General features: G+C 46.2%; 1 protein-coding gene across 2 annotated transcripts in view; it reads left to right on the forward strand.

Annotated features, from left to right (window-relative positions):
• The window catches only part of kif15 (kinesin family member 15), a 92,463-nt gene that overhangs the window by 15,279 nt on the left and 57,240 nt on the right, over positions 1 to 19,944 (forward strand). For both annotated transcript variants that reach the window (XM_033015096.1, XM_033015106.1), the window contains 6 exons: positions 574 to 753; positions 1,624 to 1,833; positions 7,386 to 7,511; positions 11,746 to 11,868; positions 13,196 to 13,319; positions 19,342 to 19,433. In XM_033015096.1, coding sequence (XP_032870987.1) covers positions 574 to 753; positions 1,624 to 1,833; positions 7,386 to 7,511; positions 11,746 to 11,868; positions 13,196 to 13,319; positions 19,342 to 19,433 — 855 coding nt within the window. The remainder of the gene's footprint in view (positions 1 to 573; positions 754 to 1,623; positions 1,834 to 7,385; positions 7,512 to 11,745; positions 11,869 to 13,195; positions 13,320 to 19,341; positions 19,434 to 19,944) is intronic.

Consider the following 19,944-nt stretch of genomic DNA (forward strand, 5'->3'; position numbering starts at 1 on the left):
TTCATTCACCCTCTCCGTTCCTCTCATGATTTTGTACACCTCTATAAGATCACCCCTCATCCTCCTGCGCTCCAGGGAATAGAGTCCCAGTCTGCACAACCTCTCCCTATAGCTCACGCCCTCTGGTCCCGGCAACATCCTCGTAAATCTTCTCTGTACCCTTTCCAGTTCGCAACATCTTTCCTACAAGGAAGGTGAGTTTGGTTGAAGTCAGAGCTACGGTCGATAACTGGGAGCCTGACGTCGGTGTCCTTGTTATCCTGATTCAAGAGATGAGCGTCGGCCTAGTGTTGTGTTCCCATGTGGCCGTCCTGCAGTAATCATGTTGGTCAACAAGGGTGGACCCCCTCACCCGCACTGGCCCCCTCCCCCCCACCTCCACTTGAGCATGACTCCCCACCCCCACTCCAGCATGGCTCCTCCCTTGTTGGTGTGTGAATGACAGACTCGTGTTGAGGGTGACTGCGGCACATTGGCTCGCGCCACCGTTTTAGCCGCGGACACGTGAACTGTCGATTGAGCCAGGAGCTGTGAAACTGCTTTGTGACATTTCAAACCCGTGCTCGTTTCTAGGCTGGAGAAGGCAAGAGTTTTCTCTGCAAATGCTCCTTCATTGAGATTTACAACGAACAAATATTTGATCTTCTGGACCCGGCATCGTCGGGTCTGTTTCTGCGAGAGAACATAAAGACGGGTGTCTTTGTGGAAGGAGTGATTGAACAGGTGGTGACGTCAGCTGCTGAAGCCTACCAGGTAATTGAATATATTTACCTTGTTGCGATACAGGCGGGTACATGTGTTTAGTACTGGACATGTCCTAATGTCATACCAGCAGAATTAGACCATTCGGCCCATCAAGTCTACTCCGCCATTCAATCATGGCTGTTCTATCTCTCCCATGGACTATTTTGAATCGGACTTTACTGGACTTTATCTTGCATTAAACGTTATTTCCTTTATCTGTACACTGTGGACGGCTTGATCATGTCAGTGGTTCCCAACCTTTTTTAGCTCATGGCCCCCTTGGGGTCTTTTAATTTTTCTGTGGCCCCCCCTGACATTATTAGCGGAAAAAAAGTGCTTATTATATTATATTATAATACATTCCATAAAAATATCAGTGTCTATTAATTGCACATATATTCTCTTTTATTCTAATCCACAAACATCCAAAATATTTTGTGGGTTCAATAAAACAACCATTTACATTTATTTGAACTGAAATTTAGGAGGCAACAGGGTGGTAGCTCTGTGGCCCCCTTCATTGAACCTGTGGCCCCCTAAATCCCAAAATGTTTCTGTGGCCCCCCCCTGAAATTTGCCATATGGCCCCAGGTTGGGAATCACTGATGTATATAATCATATATAGTCTTTCTGCTGATTGAATAGCATGCAACAACTGAATTTAAAGTAGCTCTTTCTTCCCAATAACCCTTTCTGGCTTAAGCCCTCCCTTCACCACCTCCAGTTTAAATTCCATTTGGAATATTTTGGAGGACCAAGAACCAAGAACAAAAAAAGCTTTTCACTACCTCGGTACACGTGACAATAATAAACTAAACTAGATTCTGGGGTTGATGATGTGGGGAAGGAAATGAGTCATTTTGATGATTTCCCCTACAGGTGTTGTCTGTGGGATGGCGGAACCGAAGTGTTGCTTCCACTTCCATGAACCGAGAGTCCTCGCGATCACATGCCGTCTTTGCACTCGCCATCGAGTCGAAGGAAAAGACCAGCGCCCTGGTCAATATCCGAATGTCACGCCTAAACCTGGTTGATTTAGCGGGATCAGAACGGCAGAAAGATTCGCAAGCAGAAGGGCAACGACTAAAGGTAAACACCAATCTGTACCTGACCCTCACAAAGCAGTTTCCTCATTGTTGTTCATAATCATGGGTAGAGTCGCTGCCACGACCCTGACTGCCGGTGCTGTCTGTGCCGAGTTTGTACAATCTCCTCTTTTGACCTGCGTGGGTTTTCTCCAAGATTTCCGGTTTCCTCCCACAAGACTTTCCAAAGACTTACAGGTTGGTAGGTTAATTGGCTTGGGATAATTGTAAATTGTCCCTAGCGAGTGTGTGTGTGTGTGCGCGTGTGCGTGCGTGTATAGATTAGTATACAAACTAAGATTAGTATACAACTGAGATTAGTATACAAACTTAAAGCACACGGTATTGGGGGTTCAGTATTGATGTGGATAGAGAACTGGCTGGCAGACAGGAAGCAAAGAGTAGGAGTAAACGGGTCATTTTCAGAATGGCAGGCAGTGACTAGGGGGGTATCGCAAGGCTCAGTGCGGGGACCCCAGCTATTTACAATATATATTAATGATTTGGACGAGGGAATTGAATGCAACATCTCCAAGTTTGCGGATGACACGAAGCTGGGGGGCAGTGTTAGCTGTGAGGAGGATGCTAGGAGGCTGCAAGGTGACTTGGATAGGCTGGGTGAGTGGGCAAATGCATGGCAGATGCAGTATAATGTGGATAAATGTGAGGTTATCCACTTTGGTGGCAAAAACAGGAAAGTAGACTATTATCTGAATGGTGGCCGATTAGGAAATGGGGAGATGCAACGAGACCTGGGTGTCATGGTACACCAGTCATTGAAAGTAGGCATGCAGGTGCAGCAGGCAGTGAAGAAAGCGAATGGTATGTTAGCATTCACAGCAAAATGATTTGAGTATAGGAGCAGGGAGGTTCTACTGCTGTTGTACAGGGTCTTGGTGAGACCACATCTGGAGTATTGCGTACAGTTTTGGTCTCCTAATATGAGGAAAGACATTCTTGCCATAGAGGGAGTACAGAGAAGGTTCACCAGACTGATTCCTGGGATGTCAGGACTTTCATATGAAGAAAGACTGGCAGACTCGGCTTGTACGCGCTAGAATTTAGAAGATTGAGGGGGGATCTTATAGAAACTTACAAAATTCTCAAGGGGTTGGACAAGCTAGATGCAGGAAGATTGCTCCCGATGTTGGGGAAGTCCAGAACAAGGGGTCACAGTTTAAGGATAAGGGGGAAATCCTTTAGGACCGAGATGAGAAAATTTTTTTCACACAGAGAGTGGTGAATCTCTGGAATTCTCTGCCACAGAAGGTAGTTGAGGCCAGTTCATTGGCTATATTTATGAGGGAGTTAGATGTGGCCCTTGTGGCTAAAGGTATCAGGGGGTATGGAGAGAAGGCAGGTACAGGATACTGAGTTGGATGATCAGCCATGATTATATTGAATGGCGGTGCAGGCTCGAAGGGCCAAATGGCCTACTCCTGCACCTATTTTCTATGTTTCTATAGGGTCGTGTAGAGAAAGCAGGGACTCTGCTGAAGGACTTGGACAGGTTGGGAGAGTGGGCAGAGAAGTGACAGATGGAATACAGTGTAGTAAAGTGTGGAGTCATGCATTTTGGTCGTATGAATAAAGGCGTAGACTATTTTCTAAATGGGGAGAGAATCCAGAAATCGGAGATGCAAACGGACTTGGGACGTGCTGGTGCAGGATTTCCAAGAAGTTAATCTGCAAGTCGAATCGGTAGTAAAGAAAACAAACTCAATGCTAGCATTTATATCAAGAGGGATTGTATACAAAAACAGGGATGTAATGCTGAGGCTCTTATTAGGCGCTGGTCAGGCCGCATTTGTAATATTGTGAGCAATTTTGGGCATCATATCCAAGGAAGGATGTGCTGGCTCTGGAGAAGGTCAAGGGCAGGTTTACAAGAATGATCCCAGGAATGAGAAGGTTAACCTATGATTCACATTTGTCAGCACTGGGCCTGAACTCGTGGAGTTTAGAAGAATGAGGGGGGACCTCATTGAAACATAAAGAATCGTGACATGCTTTGGTAGAGTGGATGTGGAGAGGATGTTTCCATTAGTGGGAGAATCTAGGACTAGAGGGTCACAGCCTTAGAATTAAAGGATGTTCTTTTAGCAGGAAGATGAGGAGGAATTTCTTTAGTCAGAGGGTGGTGAATCTGTGGAAATCTTTGCCACAGAAGGTTGTGGAGGCCAAGTCAGTGGATATTTTTATGGAAGAGATCAGTACGTGGGTAGGTGATTATGGGGAGAAGGCAGGAGAGTGGGGTTAGGAGGAGAGATATATCAACCATGATTGAATGGCAGAGCAGACTATGGGCTGATGGGCCCAATGGCCTATATACTCCTCTCACTTATGACCTTAATGTGCAGAGATCGCTGGTCGGCGCAGACTCTGTGTGCTGAAGGACCTGTATCTCTAATCTAAACTAAATCTGCAGCTAGCAGAGCTAATTGATAAAATGGACTCCTGTACTTCAGTAAGGAGTTCTACCAGTTATCTAGTTATTTGCTGGTACACAAAATTGCTGGGGAAACTCAGCGGGTGCAGCAGCATCTATGGAGCGAAGGAAATAGGCGACGTTTCGGGCCGAAACCCTTCTTCAGTCTGAAGAAGGGTTTCGGCCCGAAACGTCGCCTATTTCCTTCGCTCCATAGATGCTGCTGCACCCGCTGAGTTTCCCCAGCAATTTTGTGTACCTTCGATATTCCAGCATCTGCAGTTCACTTTTGAACATCTAGTTATTTGCTATTTAGTTATTCCTGAGCTACGATCTGCCTCATTGGAGACCCTCTGACTCTCTATGATCGGACTTTACCTTGCACTAAACGTTATTCACGTTATTCCCTTTATCATGTATCTGTACACTGTGGACGGCTCGATTGTAATCACGTATTGTCTTTCCGCTGACTGGTTAGCACGCAACTAAAGCCTTTCACTGTACCTCGGTACACGTGACAGTAAACTAAACTGACTCGTAGAATCTGCATGGCATGTGGACAAATCTTGATTCCAAAAATTAAAAAAACAGCAGGTGCTGGAAGTGTAAGATAAAACACAACGTTGGAAATACTCAGTTGGCCAGACCACGTCTGTGGAAAGAGTTCTGGCAAAGGATCTTTGATCTGGAACCAGGGCTTAGACAGCACGAAACGGGTCCCCCGGCCAGCTCATCCATGCTGAGCGATTCAGTCTAGTCCCATTTATTACCCATATCTATAAATCTCTGCATCTCTAAATCTATCCATTTTACTGTCCAAATGACCTTTAAACATTGTACCTGCCTCCACCACTGCCTCTGGCAACTTGTTCCATCCACCCACCAACCTCTGGGGAAACCAGGTCTTCAGGTCCACTTCATCTTTTCCCCATCAACTTCCCTTCCGCGAAATATACAAAGACTGTTTATGGAAAGACAGGGTGGGTATAATTTTAGAGGGGAACTTAATTTAAAAAAAACTCAATGTCAGATCAACTCTTAAAAGTATGTGCATAGCAATCTGCGGGGTGAATGTGTGGAATAGTTTGGAACAGGAGATAAAACTTAGCACAAACATGATTCCGTTTAAAAAGATGTACAAAAACACTTTTTTAAAAGGGTATTGGGATGAGGATAGGTGATTGTGTGGGATATTTGTTATACAGATTGTATTTGGAAGGGTGATTATAGGGTGATGGGTTGTACATATGACTAAGAGATACTGTATAGTATATGAGGGTTTTTTCTTTTTTCTTTTTTCTTTTTTTTCCCCCTTTTGTATGGTTTTGTAAATATTTGATTAGTGTATATATGTAAATAATTTGGTGTACATATGGAAATAGGTGTTTATAGCTGCTAAATTTGTATAAGATAATTATAAGCAGTTGAATAAGGGGTGGGAATTAATAAGCTTTGGCTTCTGCTCCTTTTCGGACACATACGATTCATTTATTTATAAATATTGTTTATGACACTTTATTAATATTCTTGTTTTTGTTTTGTTTTTTGTATGCTGTTTCACACTTGCTTTTTATTTTTTAGTCTGTTCGAAATCAAGGATTTATTATTATTATTATTATAAATTTATCCTCTCGTTTGAATTAAGCCTGACTTTATCTATCCCCCTTATTACCTAAACCTCCACAGTCACCTGTAACCACCCAGCTGGGCTCCAAGGTTCCCCTGTATTTCAAGCCGTCCAGCCTTTACTGGAGATACGGCATGCAAATGTGCCCATCAGCCCAGCGCGTCCGCGCCGTGTGTGTCCAGGCCCCGGGCGGCTCTCCCTCCCGCCCCTGGTCCGCTCCTCAGTGGATCCCTGCGGAGTAAACACCAGGTCCGGGCCCGCGGTCTCACCGACTCTCTCGCGGAAATGGGCCCCTCGGCCCAACGAGTCCGTGCCGACCAGCGATCACCCGCACCCTAACACTATCCCACACACACACACACACACACACACACACACACACACACACTAGGCAACAGTTTACATTTACACAGAAGCCAATTAACCTACAAACTTGCACGTCTTTGGAGTGTGGGAGGAAACCGGAGCACCCAGAGAAAACCCACGCAGGTCACGGGGAGAACGTACAAGCTCTGTACCGACAGCAGCCGTAATCAGGTTCACGGTCACGGCGGCGCAGCGGCAGAGTTGCTGCCGTACAGCGAATGCAGCGCCGGAGACGCCAGTTCGATCCTGACTACGGGCGCTGTCTGTACGGAGTTTGTACTTTCTCCCCGTGACCTGCGTGGGTTTTCTCCGAGATCTTCAGTTTCCTCCCACACTCCAAAGACGTACAGGTTTGTAGGTTAATTGGCTTGGTAAATGTAAAAAAAAAAAAAAAATGTTCCTAGTGTGTGTATGACAGTGTTAGTGTGCGGGGATCGCTGGTCAGCGGGGACTCGGTGGGTCGAAGGGCCGGTTTCCGCGCTGTATCTCTAAACTAAACAATAACTGGATGTTGCCTGACCCGAGTATTTCCAATATCATTACATTTTTAAATATTAATTCCAGATTTGTAGTTATAATAGATAGATGGCTTTCTGATGACGTATAATTTACTGAAATGCACTAAGCATCAAGTGGAGAAGGGTGACAGCAAGAGGCATGTAAATGATGAGCAGGTGTGGAGCTTGTCAGACAGAGTGCAAAATGGGAATTTTATTGACTCGGAAGAATAGAAATGCACAACTAGTTGGAGAGGAACTGTAGAATTCTGCCGTCCAGGCGGATGCAGGTTTCCTTGCCCCCAAGAAGGCTGTGGAGACCAAGTCAATGGATATTTTAAGACAGAGTTTGACAGATTCTTGATCAGTACGGGGTCAGAGGCTATGGGGAGAAGGCAGATGAATGGGGTTAGGCGGTTGGGCCGAAGGGCCAGTTCCTGTGCTGCACTGTTCTTTGAAAGTGGAGCTGAGACCTCGATCTGATCATATTGAATATCTAATTACACAAGATAATTACACATTAGCGCCATTCTGTATGATGTCCTTTTTTTGTTGTGAAGAATTCAGCACTAAATCGATGTTGTAGTATTTGTCGTCGAGTGATTTTCCATGTTTTAATGTTGTTGTGTTTTGTGCAGGAGGCGAGCAATATAAACCGGTCGCTGAGTTGCCTGGGCCATGTCATCATGGGGCTTGGTGACGTGGCAAATGGGAAGAGTCGGCACATTTCCTACAGAGATTCCAAGCTCACCTTCCTGCTACGGGTAATCAAATATCGTCAAACATTTAACCTATAGATGTGAAGGGTTTCGTCCTGAAACGCCACCTATCCATGCTCTCCAGTGATGCTGCCTGACCCAGCTGAATTACTCCAGCACTCTGTGAAACGTCACCTATCCATGTTCTCCTCAGATGCTGCCTGACCCGCTGAGTTACTCCAGCACTCTGTGAAACGCCACCTATCCATGCTCTCCAGTGATGCTGCCTGACCCAGCTGAGTTACTCCAGCACTCTGAAACGTCACCTATCCATGTTCTCCACAGATGCTGCCTGACCCGCTGAGTTACTCCAGCACTCTGTGAAATGTCACCTATCCATGTTCTCCACAGATGCTGCCTGACCCGCTGAGTTACTCCAGCATTTTGTGTCTATCTTTGGTGTAAACCAGCATCTGCAGTTCCTTCCTAGACAAATGGATATTTTTGCGGATAAGTTAAGGCACGAATTTTACAAGTATTGGATGTTCATTAAAAACTTTGGACGTTTGAAGATGAACTGAAGCTACTGGCACATTTGGCAAAAACAATTATTTTAAAAAATAAATAAATTGCCATTAATAATTTAGCTTTGGAAAATGTTAATTTGTTTTTTTCCTCGTTGCAAGGTCAGGTACTGGTCTGACCACACGGAGTATTGCGAGTAGTTTTGGGTCTGATACCTGAGGAAGGCTGTGCTGGTGTTGGAGAGGGTCCAGAGAAGGTTTACGAGAATGACCCCAAGGATGATTGTGTTAATATATGAGCAGCGTTTTGACTCTTGCTAGAGTTTAGAAGGACGAGGGGAATATCTGATTGAAACTTACCTAGATCGTGTGAACAAGGAAAAGATGTTTCCAGTAATGGGAGTCTAGAAACAGAGGGCACAGCCTCAGAATAAAAAGACATGCCTTTAGAAAGGAGATGAGAGGATTTGTTAAAGGGTGATGAATCTGTGGAATTCATTGCCACAGACGGCTGTGGAGGCCAAGGCCAAGGCCAAGTCAAGGGATATTTACAAGGCAGAGATTGGCAGGTTCTTGATTAGTAAGGATGTCAAAGATTATTGGGAGAGGGCAGGAGAACGGGGTTGAGGGATAAATAGAACAGCCATGATCGAATGGCAGAGCAGACTCGATGGGCTGAATGGCCTAATTCTGCACCTATGTCTTGAGAATATCAATAGTGTGAACAAATTGCAGATTGTTGGTTTGTATGCTGCGTATAATTATTCTTCAGGGAATATGGCAGTATTGTCAGATATTTCCTGCCAGGTGGAGAAATAAATTGCATTATTAGCATTTTAAATTTGCGATTTATTTTTTCCTAAATTAAATCACCCGAAGAGCAAGAAATAGTTTATGTATCATTGAAGTTTTAGCTGAATTAAATATGAATGACCTGAATCGGAGAGTTTCCTTTTCATTGGAGTTGGTATTGCTGTGATTCTGTGGTAGTTGAGGGCTAGGGTTCCCGATGAACTGGGGGGGGGGGGGGGGGGGGGGGGTTAAGGCTGTGAGTTGGGACTTTACTGCTCGATGTGTCTCTCATCACAGTTTAGTTGAGAAACGAACAGCCAGTTTCATGAAGGCTGTGGAGAGGAATTTCCACAGTTCCATGGAGAGTTTGTGATGTTTGCCAGATGAGTCCTGGCCATTGGAAAATCGACAATATGGCATATCTGTTGAATGCTCTGAAGCGGTGGTGGACACTGCCCAGTCCATCAACGGCACTCGCCTCCCCACCATCGAAGGGAATTACAGGAGTCGCTGCCTCGAAGGCAGCCAGCATCATCAGAGACCCACACAACCCTGGCCACGCTCCCATCTCACCCCTGCCATCGGGAATAAGGCACAGGAGCCTGAAAACTGTAATGTCCAGGCTCAGGAACAGCTTCTTCCCTACAGCTATCAGGCTATTAAACATTACAACCTCCAAATAAGCTCTGAACTACATAGACTTGGGGGCATTGGTTCTGTATTTTTAGAAACATAGAAAAATAGGTGCAGGAGAAGGCCATTCGGCCCTTCGAGCCAGCACTGTCATTTAATATGATCATGGCTGATCATCTAAAATCAGTACCCCGTTCCTGCTTTCTCCCCATATCCCTTGACTTCTTTTGCCCTAAGAGCTAAATCGAACTCTTGAAAACATCCAGTGAATTGGCCTCCACTGCCTTCTATGGCAGAGAATTCCACAGATTCACAACTCTCTGGATGAAGACTTTTTTCCTCATCTCAGTCCAAAATGGCCTACCCCTTATTCTTAAACCCTTATGCTTCTAGCCTGTACAATCCTCGAAGAATTTTACATATTTCTATAAGGATCCCTTGAAGACGAACAGGTGAATTTATAATGGGGAACAAAGAAATGGCAGGCGGGTTGAACAGGTACTTTGGATCCGTCCTCACTAAGGAAGACACAAACAATCTCCCAGTTGTACTAGTGGCCAGAGGACCTAGGGTGACGGAGGAACTGAAGGAAATTCACATTAGGCAGGAAATGGTGTTGGATAGACTGATGGGATCGAAGGCTGATAAATCCCCAGGGCCTGATGGTCTGCATCCCAGGGTACTTATGGAGGTGGCTCCAGAAATCGTGCATGCATTGGTGATCATTTTCCAATGTTCTATAGACTCAGGATCAGTTCCTGTGGATTGGAGGGTAGCTAATGTTATCCCACTTTTTAAGAAAGGAGGGAGAGAGAAAACGGAATTATAGACCAGTTAGCCTGACATCGGTTGTGGGGAAGATGCTGGAGTCAATTATAAAAGATGAAATAGGGGCACATTTGGATAGCAGTAACAGGATCGGTCCGAGTCAGCATGGATTTACGAAGGGGAAATCATGCTTGACTAATCTTCTAGAATTTTTTGAGGATGTAACTAGGAAAATGGACATGGGAGAGCCAGTGGATGTAGTGTACCTGGACTTTCAGAAAGCCTTCAATAAGGTCCCACATAGGAGATTAATGGGCAAAATTAGAGCGCATGGTATTGGGTTTAGGGTACTGACATGGATAGAAAATTGGTTGGCGACAGGAAACAAAGAGTAAGGATTAATGGGTCCCTTTCAGAATGGCAGGCAGTGACCAGTGGGGTACCGCAAGGCTCGGTGCAGGGACTGCAGCTATTTACAATATACATCAATGATTTAGATGAAGGGATTCAAAGTAACATTAGCAAATTTGCAGTTGATACAAAGTTGGGTGGCAGTGGGAACTCTGAGGAGGATGCTATGAGAATACAGGGTGACTTGGACCGGTTGGGAGAGTGGGCAGATGCATGGCAGATGCAGTGGATAAATGTGAGGTTATCCACTTTGGTTGCAAAAACAGGAAGACAGATTATTATCTGAATGGTGTCAGGTTAGGAAAATGGGAAGTACAATGAGATCTGGGTGTCCGTGTTCATCAGTCTATGAAAGTAAGCATGCAGGACAGCAGGCAGCGAAGAAAGCTAATGGCATGTTGGCCTTTATAACAAGAGGAGTTGAGTATGGGAGCAAAGAGGTCCTTCTGCAGTTGTACAGGGCCCTAGTGAGACCACACCTGAAGTATTGTGTGCAGTTTTGGTCTCCAAATTTGAGGAAGGACATTCTTGCTATTGAGGGAGTGCAGCGTAGGTTCCCGGGATGGTGAGACTGTCATATGTTGAAAGAATGGAGCAGCTGGGCTTGTATACACTGGAATTTAGAAGGATGAGAGGAGATCTTATTGAAACATATAAGATTATTAAGGGATTGGATGTGCTAGAGGCAGGAAGCACGTTCCTGATGTTGGGGGAGTCCAGAACCAGGGGCCACTGTTTAAGAATAAGGGGTAAGCCATTTACAACAGAGATGAGGAAAAACCTTTTCACCCAGAGAGTGGTTAAACTGTGGAATTCTCTGCCTCATTAGGCAGTGAAGGCCGATTCTCTGGACGCTTTCCAGAGAGAGTTAGATAGAGCTCTTAAAGATATGGGGAGAAGGCAGGAACGGAGTATAGAATGCATGATCAGCCATGATCATATTGAATGGCGGTGCTGGCTCGAAGGGCCGAATGGCCTACTCCTGCACCTATTGTCTACTGTCTTAAGATCCGCTCTCATCCTTCTAAATTCCAGTGAATACAAGGCCGGAGTTTAGAAGGATGAGAAGATTGCCGATATGACAATAAAACGCTCTTAACTCTTGAAATGAGTTGCCTGTTTACAGTTGTGTATACGCACTGTTTTGAGTGAATGAATTGCTCTTGTTCCAGGACTCTCTTGGGGGAAATGCCAAGACCTACATCATTGCAAATGTGCACCCGGGCTCCAAGTGTTTTGGTGAAACGCTCTCCACTCTGCAGTTTGCCCGTAGGGCCAAGCTGATCAAAAATAAAGTGAGTTGAAGTCTTTGATTAATTGAAGGTGACTCCACCATCCCACTGCACATCAGTGCTGTTCAGGGTCTTGCCATGAACTGTATATTTTGCCCTTGCATTCAACCTAGCAAGATTCAACACCTCACACTTGCTTGGGATAAGCACCACCTGCCGTTTCACTGCCCTTGTCTCCCAATGATCTCTAGTCCACTGTATCTTCTGACAGCCTCGCAGCATACAGTTCCTCTCTACAGCCAGAATATCCCTTTTGCACCTCTATCATCTCCATAAGTCTGTTTTAGGCAGGTTTCAGCTTGGGGATAATTCACTGTCGCATTCTTTAGTTTAGTTTAGACATACAGCTCAGAAACAGGCCCTTCGGCACACCGAGTCCGCTCCGACCAGCAATCCCCGCACATTAACACTATCCCACACGCACTGGAGACAATTTATGTTCATACAAAACCAATTCACCACAATCCTGTACATCTTTGGAATGTGGCAGGAAACCGAAAATCCCGGAGAAAACCCACGCAGGTCACGGGAAGAACGTGCAAACTCCGTACAGGCGGCACCCATAGTCAGGATCTCTGGCGCTGTAAGGCAGTAACGCCATCGTGCCGCACAATCTGAAATAGAAACAGATAAGATCTTGGTTTGAGCTTCCACTTGATCCCTTGGTTTAAATATGTTTCATTTCCATATTAATTTAAACTGCTTTCTAAATAGGTTGAACATGGGACAGTTCAGTTCAGGAACAGGCCCTTCGGCCCGCAATGCTGGGACGTATCTGCCTGTATGTGATCCATATCCCTCCATTCACTGCGCATCTATGTACCTGTCTAAAAGCCTCTTAAACTCCACCTTTGTACCTGCTTTCACTCCTCGCTGTGTGTTCCAGACACCCATCATAACTTAAAACATCCCCTGCATATCTCCTTGAAACTTTGTCTCTCTCTTGACTTGCACCAAATTAACTATTTCCACTCTTCTACAAACACTTTAAAATAGTTGCTCCATTGAAGTCCCTGCTTTCTCCCTCTTTCCCCTCCCCTTCCCAGCTCTCCCACAGCCCACTGTCTCCGCCTTTTCCTTTCTTCTTCCCGGCCCCCCACCCCCACATCAGTATGAAGAAGGGTCTCGAGCCGAAACGTCGCCTATTTCCTTCGCTCCATAGATGCTGCCTCACCCCCTGAGTTTCTCCAGCATTTATGTCTACCTTCAATTATTCCAGCATCTGCAGTTCCTTCTTAAACATACTTCATTGTGATGGTCAATCTGTTGCCACCAGGCTGTTGCTATCAAGTGTTGTGGCAGAAGGTGTTCATTCACATTTTGTTTCTAGGCTGTGATCAATGAAGATACTCAAGGAAATGTCCACCACCTCCAGGCAGAAATTAAGAAGCTGAAAGAACAGATTTGTGAGCTGGCCAAGGGACAAACAACACAGGAGGTTGACCCCAGGCCAGGTAAGGTACCCAGTCAAAGTTTCAGGTGTCTGAGTGATATCTCGTATCAATCCAACCTCCAATGTCATTCATTCATCATCGTTGAAAACATTAGCGACGCAGTGGCGCTGGTTTCCGACGGGAACGGTGACGGACGCACCACACATCTCTGTCCTACCGTTCCTGCGGACTTCCACCGCTGGAAGTACAGGATTTTGGTTTGTGTGCTTTGTCATCGTTCCTTACAATGCCATGTACGACAGTGATCGCAAATTCTACTGAAGTGTGGATGGCCGTTGGCTCGCTAGGAGCTCATCCGCTATTTGACAGGTCTTGTTTTTGGTCCTACTGGGGGTCCACAGCAAACCAAGTGGGGAGACGGTTTAGTTGCCGACTATCCGACCATGGAGCGGGTAGCACGGGATTACATGAGCTTTCAAGAGAGAGCTAGATATTGAGTAATGAGGAAGGGTTAGTTAGCAGTCTTGTTGTGCGTGGCTCCTTGGGCAAGAGTGACCATAATATGGGCTTTGTCCTCTGCTGGACTGAATTTCTCCTAGTCCTCTGGTAGGCTGCTTTCTCTGGCTAATTTGTATGCTTCATCTTTTGTTTTGATACTATCCCTGATTTCCCTCGTTATCCACGGATGCACTACCTTCCCTGATTTATTCTTTTGCCAAACTGGGATGAACAATTTTTGTAGTTCATCCATGCAGTCTTTAAATGCCTTCCTTTGCATATCCACCGTCAACCCTTTAGGAAAGGGAAAATAGATTATGAAAGAAAACTGGCAGGGAACATAAAAACTGACTGCAAAAGTTTTTATAGATATGTGAAGAGAAAAAGATTAGTTAAAACATATGTAGGTCCCTTGCAGTCAGAAACAGGTGAATTGATCATGGGGAACAAGGACATGGCAGACCAATTGAATAACTACTTTGGTTCTGTCTTCACTAAGGAAGACATAAATAATCTGCTGGAAATAGCAGGGGACTGGGGGTCAAATGAGATGGAGGAACTGAGTGAAATCCAGGTTAGTCGGGAAGTGGTGTTAGGTAAATTGAATGGATTAAAGGCTGATAAATCCCCAGGGCCAGATAGGCTGCATCCCAGAGTACATAAGGAAGTAGCCCCAGAAATAGTGGCTGCATTAGTGATAATTTTTCAAAACTCTTTAGATTCTGGAGTAGTTCCTGAAGATTGGAGGGTAGCTAATGTAACCCCACTTTTTAAAAAGGGAGGTAGAGAGAAAACGGGGAATTACAGACCAGTTAGTCTAACATCGGCAGTGAGGAAAATGCTAGAGTCAGTTATTAAAGATGGGATAGCAGCACATTTGGAAAGTGGTGAAATTATTGGACAAAGTCAGCATGGATTTATGAAAGGTAAATCATGTCTGACGAATTTTATAGAATTTTTCGAGGATGTAACTAGTAGAGTGGATAAGGGAGAACCAGTGGATGTGTTATATCTGGACTTTCAGAAGGCTTTCGACAAGGTCCCACATAAGAGATTAGTATGCAAACTTAAAGCACGCGGTATTGGGGGTTCAGTATTGATGTGGATAGAGAACTGGCTGACAGGCAGGAAGCAAAGAGTAGGAGTAAACGGGTCCTTTTCAGAATGGCAGGCAGTGACTAGTGGGGTACCGCAAGGCTCAGTGCTGGGACCCCAGCTATTTACAATATATATTAATGATTTGGACGAGGGAATTGAATGCAACATCTCCAAGTTTGCGGATGACACGAAGCTGGGGGGCAGTGTTAGCTGTGAGGAGGATGCTAGGAGGCTGCAAGGTGACTTGGATAGGTTGGGTGAGTGGGCAAATGCATGGCAGATGCAGTATAAAGTGGATAAATGTGAGGTTATCCACTTTGGTGGCAAGAGCAGGAAAGTAGACTGTTATCTGAATGGTGGCCGATTAGTTAAAGGGGAGATGCAACGAGACCTGTGTGTCATGGTACACCAGTCATTGAAAGTAGGCATGCAGGTGCAGCAGGCAGCGAAGAAAGCGAATGGTATGTTAGAATTCATAGCAAAAGGATTTGAGTATAGGAGCAGGGAGGTTCTACTGCAGTCCGGAAGTGGCGGCGCTGGTGAACGGCTGCGGCTCGCCTGCAGTCCGTTTGTCTTTACTTTTTTGTGTTGTTTTTTTTCGTTTTGTCTAGTTAAGTTTTTGGTTTTTAGGTTGTGTTTATGTGGGGGGGGGGGGGTTGAAACGGGGCTTGCTGTCTCTCCCTTCGGTGGAATGCGACTTTTTTGTCGTATCCCCCTTCTCTGCCTCCGTCTGCGCTGAGGCCTAATGGCGGAGCTGGCGACCTCGAGACTCCGGAGGCAGCCAGTCAGGACTCACCCTGGGCTCGCTCCCGTGAGGGCGGTCTAGCTCGGGGCTGGAACGGTGCTCCCGTGAGGGGCTGTGACGCTCCCGTGAGGGCGGCCTGGCGAGGGGCTGAGTCTCTCCCGTGGGGGGCTGTGGCGCTCCCGTTGCAGCGGCCCAGCTCGAGGGTGGAATGGCGCTCCCGTCGGAGCGGCCCATTTGTTCTGGCGGCTATGACCTGAGTCCAGGGTTCAGCTGCGGGCCAGCGGCTGCGTCCGCTGGACTGGAGGGCGGCAGCTTCGACCACCCCGGGCCGCGGTGTTTGAGCCGGCCCGTTTGCGGGGTTCGGTGAGCCGCGGGACTGTTTGTGCCATCGCCCGGTGGGGAATCGCCTCAGCGCAGAGGGAGAAGAGGAGGGAAGAGACTGCAGCCCTAAGATTTTTGCCTCCACCACAGTGAGGAGGTGCTTGGAGGATACACTGCGGTGGAAGTTAATTTGTGTTTAGTGTTGTTTACTATTGTATGATTGTATGTATGACTGCAGGCATGAAATTTCGTTCAGACCATAAGGTCTGAATGACAATAAAGGAATTCAATTCAATTCAAGTTGTACAGGGCCTTGGTGAGACCACACCTGGAGTATTGTGTACAGTTTTGGTCTCCTAATCTGAGGAAAGACATTCTTGCCACAGAGGGAGTACAGAGAAGGTTCACCAGACTGATTCCTGGGATGGCAGGACTTTCCTATGAAGAAAGACTGGATAGACTCGGCTTGTACTCGCTAGAATTTAGAAGATTGAGGGGGGGAACTTACAGAAACGTACAAAATTCTTAAGGGGTTGGACAGGCTAGATGCAGGAAGATTATTCCCGATGTTGGGGAAGTCCAGAACACGGGGTCACAGTTTGAGGATGAGGGGGAAGCCTTTTAGGACCGAGATGAGAAAAACATTTTTCACACAGAGTGGTGAATCTGTGGAATTCTCTGCCACAGAAGGTAGTTGAGGCCAGATCATTGGCTATATTTAAGAGGGAGTTAGATGTGGCCCTTGTGGCTAAAGGGATCAGGAGGTATGGAGAGAAGGCAGGTACAGGATACTGAGTTGGATGATCAGCCATGATCATATTGAATGGCGGTGCAGGCTCGAAGGGCCGAATAGCCTACTCCTGCACCTATTTTCTATGTTTTTAGATAGGGCTCTTAAAAATAGCAGAGCCAGGGGATATGGGGAGAAGGCAGGAACGGGGTACTGATTGGGGATGATCAGCCATGATCACGTTGAATGGCGGTGCTGGCTCGAAGGGTCGAATGGCCTACACCTGCACCTATTGTGTATTGTCAATTGTCTACATGGTGTGGCAGGGGGAACTCCCCCGACCTGATCTGTCGGCAATGTAATTGTGTGGTTAATAGTGAGGAAAATACGAGCCATCACACACATGGAGCCGTACAACAGACAAGTGGGCCCTTTGTGAAAAGGTTAAATGCCTTTAAAGATATAAAGGATACATAGTGGAATACTTGACTAGGTTGTAGTTTATTTCGTTCCAAGCAGGCCTTCTCCAGTGAATTGATAAGAGGGAGAGAGACAAGCCCGGGCTTGCCTCAGGTTGATGTATATTGAGACATTGACCGGTGCCGTTGAAATGTGTCTACCAATTGATAAGAGAGACAAGCTCAGACTCGTCGTGTAGTGATGTGTTTTGACTGGATCTTGTGACCATAACTAATAGCTTTGGAATATGATTAAGTGACACACAGTATAAACACACCATGCAAAACCTTGTTCATTGAAGTGGTAGCACGGGGAAGTGAAGTGTCTGTAGCATACTTGACTGGTGTATCCCCGTCACTTCCGCCGGCCGATGATCAGTAAAGCTTGAGTTGGTTTACCTAACGTTTTTGTCAGTTGTCTGTTTATTAAGAAGTGATCCTTATCATTTGCCCCACGTCCTTACTGAGATGGGATTCAGCAGTGGTTGAAGCACATGGAGGAGAAGAGGATGTGTGACAAGCTAAGATACGATGGGCTGATTTAACTTACAGATACCAATGGAATTGAGTGAGAAACAGCCAGAGAAATCCAGGATTGTGTTTGTTATCACGTGTACCGTAATATAGCGAGCAGCTTGATCTTTGCATGCTATCCAACCAAATCCTATAATATACGGTGCATAATGTCATGCTGCAGCTTTATGTGACCATCGTTGGTTTGGCCACTTGTGGAGTATTGCGTACAGTTCCCATCGACCCATCACAGGAAGGCTTTGGTGCAGAGGTGGTTTACCAGATGATGCTTGGGTCACAGGGTATTAGTTACAGGGAGAGGTTGGACAGGCTTGAATCGTTTTCTATGGAACGAAAGAGGTTGATAGAGAAGTGCATGAAATTGAGGGATAGCTGGAACCAGTTTCTGTGAATGGAAATATCAAAGACAAGACGCAGCTGTGGGGTGAGAAACATAGAAACGTAGAAAATGGGTGCAGGTGTAGGCCATTCGGCCCTTCCAGCCAGCACCGGCATTCAATATGATCAAGGCTGATCATCCACAATCAGTACCCCGTTCCTGCTTTTTCCCCATATCCCTTGATTCCGTTAGCCCTAAGAGCTAAATCTAACTCTTGAAAACATCCACTGAATTGGCCTCCACTGCCTTCTGTAGCAGAGAATTCCACAGATGCACAACTCTGTGGGTGAAAATGGTTTTCCTCATCTTAGTGCTAAATGGCCTATCTCCATATTATTAAACTGTGGCCCCTGGTTCTGGACTGCCCCAACATCGGGAACATTTTTCTTGCATCTAGCCCGTCCAATCCTTTAAGAATTTTATATGTTTCAACAGGATGCCCTCTCATCCTTCTAAACTCCAGTGAATACAAGCCCAGACGATCCATTCCTTCATCTGTGCATTCACCTTATTTATTTTTCCTCAACTCAATTTTTTCTCTCACTCATTCTTTCCCTCACTTTTTCTCTCTTTTTACTCTCTTTTTCTATTTCCTCTTATTTTCTCTTTTTTCTCTTTTTCACTTTCTCTTTTCTCTTGTCTCTTTTCTCTTCTCTAATTTTTTCTATCTTTTTCTCTTCTCTATTCTTCACTTTCTCGTTCTCTCTCTTTCTCATTTTCTCTCTTTTCCCCTCTCTTTTAACTTTCTTTTCTCTCTGTTTTCCTCCCCTCTCCCCTCTCCCCTCTCCCCTCTCCCTCTCCCCTCTCCCCTCTCCCCCCTCCCCTCTCCCCTCTCCCCCTCCCCCCCCCCCCCTCTCCCCCCTCCCCTCCCCCCTCTCTCTTCTCCCTTCTCCCCTCTCCCCTCTCCCCTCTCCCCTCTCCCCTCTCCCCTCTCCCCTCTCCATGTAAAGGAGGTGTATGGGGCAGGTTTATCGCGGTGGGTGATGTGCCAGGAACGTGCGGCCGGGGGTGGTAGGTGAAACATGTTTGTGGCATTCATTTAAAAGGTACTTGGATCTGCATGTGGGTCTGCAGGGAATGAAGGGATATGGTTTATGTACAGGTAGTTGTTCTTGACTTCATGTTTGTCACAGACATTGTGGGCCGCTCAGGTCCATGTTCTATAGACTGCAAGGTTCAAGATGTTGAACCAAACGTGAGCTTATTTTTGGGTCTAAGGATTTTGGCCTTGTGTTGAGGAAGAGTTTGCTTCACGTGAATTAATGTTTTTCCAAATGTCAATGGAGAAAGTGTAATCTCAGGTCTTTCCTGCCTGACAGATACCGAGCCTGTGAAAGGACTTGGCGGCGACTGGAAGGATCGCTTTCTGCAAGCTATGCTTCTCTGGGAAACGAGTGAAAGTCAAAACCAGGTGAGAATCCATCCAGGGTGCTGGTGTAGAACCATCCAGGGTGCTGGTGTAGAACCATCCAGGGTGCTGGTGTAGAACCATCCAGGGTGCTGGTGTAGAACCATCCAGGGTGCTGCTGTAGAACCATCCAGGGTGCTGGTGTAGAACCATCCAGGGTGCTGGTGTAGAACCATCCAGGGTGCTGGTGTAGAACCATCCAGGGTGCTGGTGTAGAACCATCCAGGGTGCTGGTGTAGAACCATCCAGGGTGCTGGTGTAGAACCATCCAGGGTGCTGGTGTAGAATCTGGATGATTCCAGCAATCTTCACACACACACACACACACACACACACACACACACACACACGTGGTGGTTGCATGGAATGAGCTGCCAGCACATCAGCGCCTCTACTTCCTTACAAGGCTTAGGAACTTCGGCATGTTCCCCACAACTCTCACCAACTTTTCCGATGCACCACAGTCGGCATTTTATCGGGATGCATCACAGCTTGGTTTGGGAACAGTTCCATC

The sequence above is a fragment of the Amblyraja radiata genome, chromosome 2 (genome assembly GCF_010909765.2).
Source record: "Amblyraja radiata isolate CabotCenter1 chromosome 2, sAmbRad1.1.pri, whole genome shotgun sequence".
NCBI lineage: Eukaryota > Metazoa > Chordata > Chondrichthyes > Rajiformes > Rajidae > Amblyraja > Amblyraja radiata.